The following is a 14,416-nucleotide window of genomic DNA, read 5'->3' on the forward strand; positions in this document are numbered from 1 at the left end:
GGTCCTGGCTATCACGGGGGAACTATCCGCAGCACGACACGTATGTCCGAAACTATGCTGCTCCCACACCTTATCTGTCAGCACTACAACTCTGATGTTTGTTCCATCTCAATTACAAGGTTTCTCAGGTAATTTTTTGACTTGTAATATTGAAGTCATGTAACCCAAGAGTTCTAAAACCTCTTGATGTTGGATAAAGTGTTCAATTCATTTTTTCATGAAATTTTCTCATATTTTTTCTATAATAGAATGTCACCATAGCTATTCTAGAATGTTGGGGATTTGACATTGAAAATTCGATGAAATTTGAGTATCATAAGTTCTACTAGTAACGGTGAAAGTTATGCTACTAGTAACGGTGATCACAATTTGAATGAAACTAATGATCCTAGTGTTGGTTGAATTTTTGCCTCCAAAAGTGTTTCAAGGATAGCACTTTTTAGATAGAAGATTGTATTACTACTTATTTGGTAAGAAACAATCATAATCTAAGTATATTATAGATATTTTTGAGATCGTTGTACGTAACTTTGAAAAAAAAAAAATATAAGGGCCTCATTCTTAACTTTGAGCACAGGGCCTCCATATTGTTCGCGCCGGGGCTGGGTATGTCTTCTATTATCATTTTTTTTAGAGAATTATATTATCTCAGTTTTTTGCAATTAATTGGTGTATATAATTCGTTGTTCTTGCCTGAAATTTCTTGATTTACTACTTTCACGATTTCATTTGTACCCAGAAACCCCTATCAAAATATTACTATTTTTCTCCTTATTTTGAACATGACCCAGTAAAAAATCTCAAACATTTGCTGCTTATTTGTAACTTTTGACTCCGACCCACTTGTTAAAATCACATATGAAATTACAACTCACTATTAGGGCCTGAACTTTTTTCTTGATTGTTGTGCTTGGATTTTATCAGCTCATCTCTAGTCAGGTGTTGGTCCTGACTATCACGGGGATTTATCCGCAGCACGTCACGTATGACAGAAACTATGTTGCTCCCACACCTTATCTGTCAGCACCACAACCTCTGATGTTTGATGTTGCATAAAAGTGTTCAATTCATTTTTTCATGAAATTTTCTCATATTTTTTCTATAATAGAATGTCACCATAGCTATTCTATACTGTTGGGGATTTGACATTGAAAATTCGATGAAATCTGAGTATCATAGGAATGTTTGCTTGGTTTTATTTAGGTACGGCTATTTCACTTTGACGTGTTAGGCCAGTTTCCGACATCTGGGGATTTTAGAACGATCGTGCACATCGATGGTTCATTCAAAAAAGAATATCCCGATTATGTTGGTACCGGTGCTTTGGTCCGTAGTCGAGAGGGCTCAGTTTTCAATTTGTCCATGATCGGATATGATGATTGTCAGAAGATTTACGGGATACCAGATCTATCCACTTTTGCCGAAGCTCTTGCTTTACGTAATGTTATTCGTCTACTCCTAATAACTAGATTTTGGAAGCAAGTTGTTATTATTTCTGATTGTCAATCTCTTGTTTCCAATATCAAGAAGATACTTGGCAAGTTCCACTTTCGTCCCAAAAAACCATTCAATACCGTGTATAGCAAGATCTAAACTATCTTATCGACTTTTCCCCATACTACAACCATTCGGTGGCTCCTAAGAACCCAAAATAAACCATGTGATCTTCTAGCAAATACGGCTGGTTGTGTGCTTGATCTTAATCGAACTAAGTTGTATGATGCGATTATGATTGAATTTTACAAACTTTTGTTAACAGTAGAAGAAATTTCTCTTTTTAGGTTTGTAACTGTGCGTTTGTTTCCCTAACTTGTTTTTGTTTTTTTGACAAGCAAGTGCATGCATGCATAAAGAAATATATGATTTTGTTCCCTTTCTTTTTCTTTTTTTTTTGTCTCATGTAGTATTCCACCTTTTTCTAGATTTACAAGCACAAACAGGTTTCGATTATCCCTGCTTTCGAGACTTCACATTTTTTTCCACCTTTTTTTGGAGCTGCAAATACAAGTCAAACACGCAGTAATTCCACCTTTTTTTCTGAACCAAAAATCACATATGAACTACCTGACTGTTATGGCCTAAAGCTTTTTCTTGATTGTTGTGATTGCATTTTACCAGCTCATCTCCAGACAGGTGCTGGTCCTGGCTATCACGGGTGAATTATCCACAGCACGTCACGTACGTATGACCGAAACTATGCTGCTCCCACACCTTATCTGTCAGCACCACAACAATGTTTGTTCCATTTCAATTAAAACAGGTTTCTCAGGTAATTTTTTGACTTGTAATATTGAAGTCATATAACCCAAGAGTTCTAAAACCTTTTGATGTTGGATAAAGTGTTCAATTTATTTTTTCATGAATTTTTCTCATATTTTTTCTATAATAGAATGTCACCTAGCTATTCTATAATGTTGGAGATTTGCCATTGAAAATTCGATGAAATCTGAGTATCATAGGAATGTTTGCTTGGTTTTATTTAGGTACGGCTATTTCACTTTGACATGTTTGGCCAGTTTCCAACATCTGGGGATTTTAGAACGATTGCACACATCGATGGTTCATCCAAAAAAGAATATCCCGATTATGTTGTTACCGGTACTTTGGTCCGTAGTCGAGAGGGCTCAATTTTCAATCTATCCATAATCGGATACGACGATTGTCAGAAGATCTACGGGATACCAGATCTGTCCACTTTTGCAGAAGCTCTTGCTTTACGTAATGTTATTCGTCTAGTCCTGATAAGTAGATTTTGGGAGCAATTTCTTATTATTTCTGATTGTCAATCTCTTGTTTCCGATATCAAGAAGATGCTTGACAAGTTCCGCTTTCGTCCCAAAAAACCATTCAATACCGTGTATAGCAAGATCCAAACTATATTGTCGACTTTTCCCCATACTACAACCATTTGGTGGCTCCCAAGAACCCAAAACAAACCATGTGATATTCTAGCAAATGCGGTTGGTTGTGTGATTGATCATAATCGAACTAAGTTGTATGACGCGATTATGATTGAATTCTACAAATCTTTGTTAACAGCAGAAAAAATTTCTCTTTTTAGGTTTATAACTGTGCGTTTGTTTCCTTAACTTGTTTTTGTATTTTTTGACAAGCAAGTGCATGCATAAAGAAATATATGCTTTTGTTCCCTTTCTTTTTTTTGTCTCAGGTAGTATTCCACCTTTCTTTAGAGCTACAAGCACAAACAGGTTTCCATTATCCCTACTTTCGAGACTTTACATTTTTTTTCCACCAATTCCACCTTTTTTCTGGACCAAAAATCACATATGACCAAAAATCACATATGAACTTACAACTGACTATTAGGGCCTGAAACTTTTTCTTGATTGTTATGCTTGGATTTTACCAGCTCATCTCTAGTCAGGTGCTGGTCCTGGCTATCACGGGTAATTATCCGCAGCACGTCACGTATGACATAAACTATGCTGCTCCCACACATTTTTTGTTCCATCTCAATGACAACAAGTTTCTCAGGTAATTTTTTGACTTGTAATATTGAAGTCATGTAACCCAAGAGTTCTAAAACCTCTTGATGTTGGATAAAAGTGTTCAATTCATTTTTTCATGAAATTTTCTCATATTTTTTCTATAATAGAATGTCACCATATCTATTCTATAATGTTGGAGATTTGACATTGAAAATTCGATGAAATCTGAGTATCATAGTGATGTTTGCTTGGTTCTATTTAGGTACGGCTATTTTGACATGTTTGGCCAGTTTCCGACATATGGGGATTTTAGAACGATCGCGCACATCGATGGTTCATTCAAAAAAGAATATCCCAATTATGTTGTTACCGGTGCTTTGGTCTGTAGTCGAGAGAGCTCAGTTTTCAATCTGTCTATAATCGGATACGATGATTGTCAGAAGATTTACGGGATACCAGATATATCCACTTTTGCAGAAGCTCTTGCTTTACGTAATGTTATTCGTCTACTCCTAATAACGAGATTTTGGGAGCAAGTTCTTATTATTTCTGATTGTCAATCTCTTGTTTCCAATATCTTATTAATTCATCTACTGCTGCCTCTTGAACGTTTGTTAGTTTTAGCAATTCCAGCAATTCCAGGGAGGAGGGAAAGGGATTGGAGGGTACAAAAGTCTGTCGGCTTGGTTGTGTCACAACCATTATGTGCTTTGTACGGGATGACCATTCACTATACATGAGATGAAAAAGAAAAATTGTTGCAATTTATTAAAGTTGATGCAACATGTAAAATAGTTGCCTTTGAGATATTGATTAGAGTCGTTTCTAATTTCAATATTTGTTGGTTACAGGTTCCACCTACAAGTGTACCAGTAATTGTGCATGAGGCCCTGTTTGGCCACTAGCGTTTGAGGTAGCGGTTAGCGTTTTGACAAGATTAAAACGCTATTTAAGAAAATAATGAGTGTTTGGTAAAGTAGCAGTTGTAGTAGCGGGTAGCAGTTGGAGTAGACTATGGGTAGCGGTTGTGGAACGTTACTACAAGTAACTTTTGAGATTTAGAGGTAGCGGTCTAGCAAATAAACACTATATAATAGCATAAGGTAGAATTATTAACCAATGTTTTTTATTTCTTTTTCCTTTTATTGTTTATTAATTGTTTTATTTTATGGCAATTCAATGTTATATTTTACAATAGTAGAGATGTAATTTTAATATTTATTTTAAAGATAAGATATTTTACAAGTATTTTTGTAAAATTGGTGATATAAATTTTTCGAGGGTTGAATATTTTCTTAGATTTATACATTTCTTTGAGCAGCTAAAAAGTCGTATACTCCTTTTTGTATAACTTTTTTGATAAAATTAATATTGAATTTAACTATTGAACGAACGTATGAAATTGTTGTAGTTCATTTCATATTAGAATAAATGTCATTTATTGTCTTTTACAATTTCAACAGTTACTTTTGTCAAACACTTCTAATTAAACAACTAATTTAATAGCTGATCGCTAACAGCTACGAGTAGACAGCTAGCAGCTACCCCCAACAGCTACAGCTACTAGAAAGTTGCTGGTCGAATACGTGTTGATACTTATCAAGGCTAACTTATGTAAATGCGTTTCGTTGGGTCTTGTTCACTGTCTCAAATATGTTATACGACTGGAGTACATTTATACTCTTCCACACCAAATAGTTTTGATCCTAGTATTCTTTGACACAATTTGTCCTCAATGTACTCCCTTGAACTTTAGCTCTACTAGAATAATATATCACAATTTGAGCATGAAGTGTTTGCATCACTGGTTGTGAATGATGGCTTACCCAGGCCCGCGTATGTTAAAAGAGTTTGTACTGGAAATGTGGCAAACATCATGTGTTGAGTTAGGCGCAACTTTAATATGCACAAAAGAAAAAGGAAGAAGTGATACTGATAGGAGGGAGATTAGCCGAATCCGTGTTCTGGCTCATTGATAATGTTCCAAGGGAGAACTCAAAAGAACACAACTACATCAGTCCAAGGAACTAGAAATCCTGTACATTTATACTCTTCCACACCAAATAGTTTTGATCCTAGTATTCTTTGATTCATTTTTGTTCTTTATTTATGACATACAATTGGTGGCAGCAAATGCCTTCTTTTCCTTTTCCTAACTTCATGACTAACCAACTATATACCATATAAATACTCATAATTTTAAAAATTGACTTTTATTCTCATATAAAAATAAAATAAAAAAAATTTATTAAAAAGAAATTATAATTGTCGATTCCCGAGTCCAATTCTACGTTTTGGATCCTTCTAAAAAGAATCCCCGAGTCCTTGAATTTTTAATTTTCGAGTCCCACCCTCGAACACATACTCGAGTCCGACACCTGTACCCGAGGGAAAAGTATACTTGACCCCCTCCTTAACCAAGTCTGGCTTATCCCCTGTGCATATAAACTGTGCTATGAGAAAAAAAATGTGCTTTCTACATTGAGGTTGCCACTAGCCCGGAAGATCACATTGCATCATATCAATCCATAATAACATCAGACATTATTTGTTTGCATCAATAAGGGAGAACTAGAAAAGAACAATGAGAGATTAATGACTTTTGAGTAATAACGCCAGCTCAAATTAATGCAAATTCTTCATGTTATTTTTGGAGAGATCCTGTATGAGATGGGTTCATCATTATGTATTATAAGACTAGGGTGATTCTGTATTTTTATGGGGTTGACCTGTAGCTTTTAGGAAACTTTTGATATTTCAGAAAGAGTTTCCCATCCTTACAAAAATTCTATTAACAATACTCAATAAAAGAATCTCAAATTCTCAAATAGATGAATAGTTTCTATCACAAATGACGACTCAAATCCTTTAACAATACCATTTCTGATATTTACATGAACGAAGTATACAACATATTCCTCTTACAACAGAGTCAGCTGCTTGGGCTGTTTCTTTTATCACTTTACAGTGTATGACCCACTTGTGAAATGTGAATCAGTATAGCTGTGTTACAGTTACCTCTTCTCTAAAGTAACTTACCAGCTCATAATTTACAGTCAGATGTTCTGTTATTTTTGTTTCTTGTCAGAACCTATTTTGCTATTACCGGAAGCAGTTTCCGCAACCAATTCCATTAGCCTATCACAGTCAATTTCAGTTGACCTCAATTTCAACTTGATCCCTGCATTGGACCATGACTTAACACAAAGTAGAGCCTGTGCAGTTGAAGTTGACAAACCAAACCGTTGTCTGTCCAGCTCATCCCCTTTTCTAGAGAACAATTCTTCAGATGCCACAGAAGTTGCCTGCACTGATAAAAAGTCCCGAGCCATCAGAGACAGCCGTGGATAACGTGCACTATTCACTTTCCACCACTCCATGACATCTGTTTGTATAGGAGCTGGAGGCTCCGACAGATACTGGGTCAGCTCATCAGTTGCAACACTCATGCTCACCCTCCGTTTTTTTCGAGCAATTTCCTCTGCAAAAGATACACTACCACCTTCTTTCTCTGAAGCACCATATATGTTGTTCACTGAAAAAGGACTGGTTGAATAATTTCCAAGGAAATGGCTTCTAGCCTCATCCAAATTGTTTTCTGAGTTAAGAGTCTCTGGGAGGAGTTCAACTTTGATCCGAGGATCAAGAATTGCTGTCATGTAGGTAAATATATTTGAAACTTGGTCATTGTAACTGCAGGATTTTAGGGCCATTTCCTCAGCAGCATTCTTTAGCCAATCAGGGTAGAGGCAAGAATCTTTGCATGCTGCAATCATTTCAGAAATGTGATCCATGAAAAACAACACCAGGCCTATGGTGGGAGCCTTATTTAAACATATGTCGTTTGTGGTCTTGTAGAAGGGTTCTAGGTATTCATGCAATATGGTAACTACATTTCTTTCGCCAGCATTCAGCAGCATTCTGGTGCTTAGTGAGTTCTCATGCTTCCTTATGACACCATCCATGGACTTGCTGGCCTGCACTTATAACACAATATTCCACTGAATTCTCTACACTGACTGTCATAAATGTCCACAAACGAGAATGTATGAAGGCAATTTAAAAGACTAATCCTTCCACAAAACACAGCCGTGAACCAATCAGAAAATCAAAGAGGTGACTCAATGAACAGGTAAAACAAGCCTAATTTCCCATGATATTCAGATCTGGTGTTTCAAATGCTTTGCTAGTGAATCAAGAGATACTCCCAAATTTAAAATAAAGACCAGTAAACTTGGTTCTCATCCCGAAGAGGAACGTGGAATAAAGATGTGATGCTTCAAGCTGCCAAAAATTAGAGTTTCTGCCAAACACCGCAGAACCTCCAGGCTGAACAGCAGAAGTTAGATGTCATCCGCAGCATGACTTTTAAGAAAAAGCATTCAAAATAGAATGCAGACGACATTTGTCGACTCCCTCTGTCTTAAAAGGTCCCATAAGCTTTAATATTTATAATACAAGTTCTGAAGTGACTAGAAGAAAACCAGATTTTATATGAGAATAGCTTGCTCAACTAAATCAAACTCAAACATACAACTATATAAGAAACTTAAAAGAAAGAAAAAAATAAAAAAAAGCCATGCGTTTGAATAGACTCTTTACCTTACCAAAGATATATCCTTGGCCTGCATATACATGCCATAATTGGTGTTAACATTCTATCAACCACCCACCTCATCCGCAACACCCCCCCCCCCTACTCACTAGAAAGAAAAGAGAACAGAAAGAAGAACTCTTCAATTTATTAGAACTACCCTTTAAAAAAATTTCGAAGAACTATTTTGACACAGGTTCAAAAATTAGGAACATACTTCTTGAGCAATTACTGCTTTACATCCACTAACGCCACTCTCTCTTTCTGATTTGTGCAGTCAACAAATCTTCATACCCTCTCCATGTAAAAATCTGTTCACAAGGTTATTATGGGTATTTCACACTTGACTTCCTCAATCATCACACAGTAAAGGATTCTCTTTTGCGTGCAGTTTGTGGGAAGCGTTGCACTATAAGACAATAGCTGGGATCTAATGCAGAAATACTTAAACTCAATATGGTCTATCTAAGTTTACTTCATATGTTTAAATTTAGCTTCATTAGTCTCTGTGGCAATGACTTCATAATACAATTGGATTGTAAATTATATCAAGAACACTTATTTTGTTCAACAGGTGCAATGGAAAGCAAAACGAGTAGTTCTGGAAATTAATAATCTAGTTCAAATGATAGATCACTCATAGCCTGAATTTTCAAATGTGCATGACTTGTTTAACAGCATGGTACATCCTCAATGGATATCTTTTAGAGGCAAGAAACTTTAACTGCAAACAATTCCCAAGGTTCTCATATATACTTTATCTGTGCTTCCATATCTTAACCTCCTAAACCGAAGCTTTTCATTGAGCACTCTTTCTTTTTTCTCCCTTTTCTTTTTATATGGTATCTCGATTAAGCTAGCACTCATTCCTCCTGTTTTACAAAAGGTACTCACCTTGCGGACGATATCCATCATCTGGTAATGTCCATTCCAACGAGCTGAAGTGTCAAGGGGGAATGTCCAGATGCCTTCTTGATAAGCTGTTGTTGATTGCATAAAGTCATCCATTATCGCAGGGGAAGCATTCATCTCAATGACAAACTCCCTGACCTTAGAGATTATTTGTTTTGTGGTTCTTAAACCATCTTCTATCACCAAGTTCAGTGTCTGAGCTGCACAGGGGATATAACAGAAAGGTCCCACCTTATGACCATCCATATCTTCTTTTAGTTTGTGGCAAGCATGCATTGCACTCTGGCTATTATCATGAGTGCAAGCAAGGATCTTCTCAGCAATATTATACATCTTGAGGATCTTAAGCAAAGCGTGATAAATCTCAGCACCACCGCATGGATAAGGTATGCGACAAACATCAAGAAGGACCTTTTGGAAAGTCCAGCTCTCATCAATCCAATGGCATGTAGCACTCATGTAATAAATTTGTTCATAAGAAGTCCAGAATTCAAGAGCAATTGCAACCTTAGAGGACGCCTGTTGCAAAACTGTCTGTACATCTTCCTGCATACTCCTGAAAACTTCACATAAAACACCCTGGATCTTCTCTTTAGACCATATCTGAATGGAAGGGTTGACAAATTTGAAGGAGTTCAGCAGCCAGGTCTCCTCTAAGGTCGACGGAGGTAAAGACGACGAAGTTAGCCACTTAGTAAGCAGCCAATTCAAGTGATCAAGATTAAACTTTGGTGTTTTGACTTCCAATTGATGTTTTTTTACAACAGTAAGATTGGACTGTGGAGCAGTACTTGGGATAGGTTCGCCAGATTTATCGTAACCTGGATGTCGACTACCAAGATGCCTTCCCAAATTCCCTTCAGAAGGAAAAATTACAGATGGGGTAGGTGTTATAATCCAAAGGTCAATACTCAAAAGCATCTCATTCATGACAAATCAAACATAAGATACAAAACCAGCATGAAACTTTTGATGACAAGGTCATCATAAACTAAAGTGATCCGAGACTAAAAGAAATAAAAATAGAAAAAGAGGAATAAAGAAAAACACCGCAGCGTTTTCTTTCTTATAGTTAACAGTTTGTTTGATTTGAGGAATGAGGGACAAATGAAAGGTAATGCTAGATAGATGTCATATTTCCCTTTTTACTTCAAAAGAATAATTGAAAGGAACATAAATTGTGTAAAAATCACAAAACTCAAGCAATCTTGCCTTTTACCCTCTGAGCTTGCAAGAACTCAGAAGCGGAAAATGAAGCACAGCCAATAGTTTCCTACAATATTAATGATTTCTTTCAGACATCTAGAAAAGTTGGAATGGAGAAATTACCAGTCGCGGTTGCAATGGAATACGTCTGTCCACAGAACTTGCACCTACGACCTTTCCCATCTGGAGCAGTTTCAAAATATTTGAGGTATACTGATGTCATAGTCTTCTTACGAGATTTTGGCAATGAAAGGTCATTTCCATTCTCAGGAGAACTCAACGCCACATTAACTTGATCTATGTTTGCAATAATTGACATATCCTTTACAGATTTTGGCTCTATATCTACATAAACAAACAAGAAACACAAGCCCCTGAGGCATCAATAATCATATCACTTATCAAAGAAAGCATTCACAATTATTTCTTTCTCTGCTTTTCTTTTAAAAAAAATTAACCAGCACACAAATGTGTGCATTGAGAGGGTCTGAGAATTGAGAACCTAATGTGAAACTCGACACATCAGTGATCAAGTAATTTAACTAAGATGAGAAACGTGAAAGGAAGAGGATGATTAACATTGTTCCAAGCTTCAAAGTGACAATATGGGTGACATCCTTTGGTATCTATTCCAGCATTGCAAATTGGAAATCTAACGAATATCATTTTATTTTTCTAGAAGTCATCAAGAATCATCCTGAAATAATACAGAGCATGACATGAATCTAAATTGAATTAAGTTCCTCACTTGTCAGCTTCTCAATCAACCAGTAGCAATTATTCAGAGACAAAAGGTTCATTATATAAAATGACAAGGGACACATTCATGATATTTTGGTGACCAGCAATGTTGAAATAAAATTTATAACTTAAGAGGCTTTGTGGAAGAGAACAATCAACTAAAAAAAGGATGCTCTGAACAAAAATCACTAAAAAGGTTGTTTGAAGTTTTGAGGCTAACTTAAAATCCCCGTTCGCTCTAAAATTCAATAAGAAAATGAAATAAGGTTTTTGACTTCAATAAAAAAACCTCCGAGAACAAAGGGGGTGAAAATACTTAAGAATTAATATCATTAATTTCTCCAAGGAAACGTGCACACAGCCTAGTATAAATAAGACAGCAATGCCTAAACTACACCTAATCCATCTAGGAATGTACATTACTCGAATCCTGAATGGAACAAATGACAAAAATAGTAGCTTTAAGAAATCCTAAGAACAAAAGATACTAAGCTGATCTTGGACTGAGAACACACGCCTAATTAAGCAGCCAACAATACGTACATGACCCAGCTTACATTAGTATCAGTGCAGTAGCACCCTCATGTTTTCAAGTATCAGCAATCCACTATACCACTCTTCAGCAAACTCTCATTTCCATGACAAGATATTGGAGCTATATCACCAAGTATGAGTCCAACAGGAGCTCAGATGAAAATCTCAGTTCAGGGCTCTTGTGGAAGTTCTTGATTCTAACAAGTTCAAGGATTATCTGCCCTGCACTTTCTTATAATGAAGGACACAGCTTATTTAGAAGAATAATCTCCAGGGAGTAACATATGCAAACCCATCCAGTGACTACCATCAAAGGCATCCCCAAGAACTACTGTGATATGATTATATGAAATGCATGATGCATTGAACTTCTTCTCTTCACCTGTCAAACGGCTTCACCTGTCAAACGGCTCTAACCTCCCTCAGTAGAAACCATTGCTGTCCTATTGATTTCAACTAGGGCATTCTTCGTCCACCAAACAACATCAATTATTGGGTTCTACAAAATACCCCAAGATCATGAGAGAATCTTATTTTCCTTGTATAGTCGAAGACAATAGGACAAATAACTAGTTTGTTAACTGATAAGTTCTGGGCTGTCAATGGCCAAAAAGCATGTTTGAAACTTGATAGCACTTCCAGAAAGATATACCAACTTGCAACAAATTTCTTGCAATTTTGATGGGCAGAGAACTCGAGATATCTTGTTTACTCCACTCATCAGGATTGCAAAGATACTTCTTCCAGGCAACAGATAAGAGAGCCCACAAGCGATCACTATTCATAATTCACCAAACACTAATACTAAAAGGTAATTGTAATAGACTAGCCTAAGAGGGAAGGGGTATTTTAGTAATATACACTAGTTAATATGTTAGCTTGGGGAGTAAGGCAAATATACTATAAAAAGAGGAGATTAGGGAGAGAAGAGGGTATGAAGAATATATATGAGAGTTCATTTTAGTGGTTAGCTTCGGGAGTGTGTTAAGTCACTCGAAAACTTGAAAATTATCCTTTTATTTTCTTTAATATGCATCTCTATCAATCAAATATCATCATCTTCTTCCTTTATTTTTCTGCCAACATACTGAGTTCATTACAGTACTACATATCAGATGTCTAGCAAGCGAAAAATCATTCTTTTTGAACCCCGGAAAAAGGAAAACTATATCAAGTAATCTATTGCAAGATATCCCCCTCCTACTATCTAAAAGTCATCCAGAAACCTTGTATCTGATGCAAATGCAATTCTGTAATCTCCAAAAATTAGAAAGCTTGATTAAGTACACAACTTGTTATCTAACTGAAATTGAATCATGAAGAGAAAGACTTATGGTACCTAGAGAAATCTAAACTGACAAGAAAAGTTACCTTTCAGGCTTCTGAAAGTTGTACTACCATTCCATTCCATAAGCTTTTGTCTCCAGCAAATGGTCCTCCTCTGCTACTCAAAAAAGCAGCAACATTACAAACCGAACCTTCCAGTAGAACATTGATTTATTTATCTCTTCTCATGGCAAGGAGCCTCTCATGGAGTCAGATAAATCTTCAAAAATCATCAGACTCGCAGCTGCAACAGATAGCATATTGCATCATTTTTGTTCTAGAAATAAAAAGAAAAATTCAAGCACTTCCATAAACAGCTTTCACATTCTAAAATCCCATATATTCATAGTAGTATTTCATACACTAAACAGTAGAATACTCACATGTGAGCAAAAAGGGTTCAATCTATACAGTAAAAGTGCAAAACAAAACACGTCGAAATCTACAACTGATCATGGAAAAATCATATGCCACAAATTAGTGTCAGATTGTATTAGAATTCCCTTTTCACCCCATTTATGTGAGTTTGCAAAACAATAAAGTAACAAGAAATTTATAGGAGAATCTACTCGATCCGACATCATATATGTGAAAGTGCACAAGTGAATGTCCTAACTTAAAAGAAGAGAGAAAAAAACCACCTTTATAAAATTACAATCACAAGCACACAGAGGAAGAGAGAGAGAGAAAGAAAGTACCTACTACCTAGGCTGCTTCCTCCATGATAAGGGAGGAAGAAAGAGGAAGAAAATGAGAGAATTGAACAAGGAGAAGAAAAATAGAAAGAGGCGGGAAAAAGGATAAGCTTAGGCGCCGGATCTCATCTGATCTGAGCCACCTGATGGAGTTGCGAGCCGATCTCAATGCTGGAGGAGAGAGAGAGAGCGGGGAATGGATCAAAGATGTGAAGGAAATAATAGGACGAGCCGCCACGCTGCCTGCCTGCTTGGCTGGCTTTAAGACTCCGCGGCTCCTTTGATCATAAATTCATAATGGGTAGCCTCTACCCAACACTAAACGAGTTGAGCAGCTCGCGAGTAATTCAAACTCGACTTATCTTGAAAAGAGATGCGTTCTAATTCTTAGTTACTAGAATTTTTTGCACGCGATGCGTGCTTGAAATTTTTTTCGAAACAGAAACTCGATTTTCTTCAGCATAAGAGTCAAAATTTGACACATTAAACATACGAAGTATAATTATTTTTAGTAACAAAATTTGATTGGTTAAGTTTCTGTCACTTAAGTCTCTCACCATTCTTTCTTTTTTTTTTTTTTTACTTTTCAAAGTTAAATTCTATGAACAAAATAGAAATTTTATTGAATTTATTTATGATTTCTATATATTTAATTTTTAGTTTATTTTTGAATTAAGTACAATACTTCATAAATTGTAAAGAAAGTAGACACTTTGATTTCAAGTCAATTTTTTCATTGGTTGTAGTTTGTAAGTGAATTTTTAAGTTTTTGTAAAGTTTCCTCATTTTAGTGATTTGCATAACGTAAATTATGCAATTTTATGATTCTAGTTGACTTGTGAGTGATTGTTATAATTATATTTTTGATATTTTTGTTTGAAGCCCCCTTTGATTTGTAAGTGAATTTGTAATTTAGAATGGGAAGGGGGTAACATAGTCTCTTCATTCGGGGACACCGT

The 14,416-nt window shown here is 36.1% G+C and overlaps 1 protein-coding gene across 2 annotated transcripts; it reads right to left on the minus strand.

The window, feature by feature from the left end:
- Positions 1-6,235: 6,235 nt before the first annotated feature.
- LOC104908219 (putative AC transposase) lies at positions 6,236-13,699 on the minus strand. Of its 2 annotated transcripts, none has more exons than XM_019252782.3 (5): positions 13,468-13,699; positions 12,808-13,006; positions 10,285-10,506; positions 8,938-9,812; positions 6,236-7,426 (listed from the first exon to the last, which is right to left on the minus strand). In XM_019252782.3, exons 2-5 carry the CDS (start codon positions 12,845-12,847, stop codon positions 6,518-6,520), a joined length of 2,046 nt encoding a protein of 681 aa, XP_019108327.2. In that variant the 5' UTR covers positions 12,848-13,006; positions 13,468-13,699; the 3' UTR covers positions 6,236-6,517. The 2 variants fall into 2 exon arrangements, with proteins under 2 accessions (XP_019108327.2, XP_010695616.2); XM_010697314.4 differs by having other exon boundaries at positions 13,461-13,699.
- Positions 13,700-14,416: the final 717 nt, after the last annotated feature.

This window comes from Beta vulgaris, chromosome 5, assembly GCF_026745355.1.
Source record: "Beta vulgaris subsp. vulgaris cultivar EL10 chromosome 5, EL10.2, whole genome shotgun sequence".
NCBI lineage: Eukaryota > Viridiplantae > Streptophyta > Magnoliopsida > Caryophyllales > Amaranthaceae > Beta > Beta vulgaris.

What these genes read in the sequence shown, in the direction of transcription:
- LOC104908219 (XM_019252782.3), bottom strand. Translation starts at nt 12,847, where the DNA reads ATGGAATGGAATGGTAGTACAACTTTCAGAAGCCTGAAAG. An exon ending in AACTTTCAGAAGCCTGAAAG is followed by an intron (nt 10,507 to 12,807) that starts GTAACTTTTCTT and finishes TTGTTTATGTAG; the next exon opens with ATATAGAGCCAAAATCTGTA. An exon ending in TGATGGATATCGTCCGCAAG is followed by an intron (nt 7,427 to 8,937) that starts GTGAGTACCTTT and finishes TTATAAGTGCAG; the next exon opens with GCCAGCAAGTCCATGGATGG.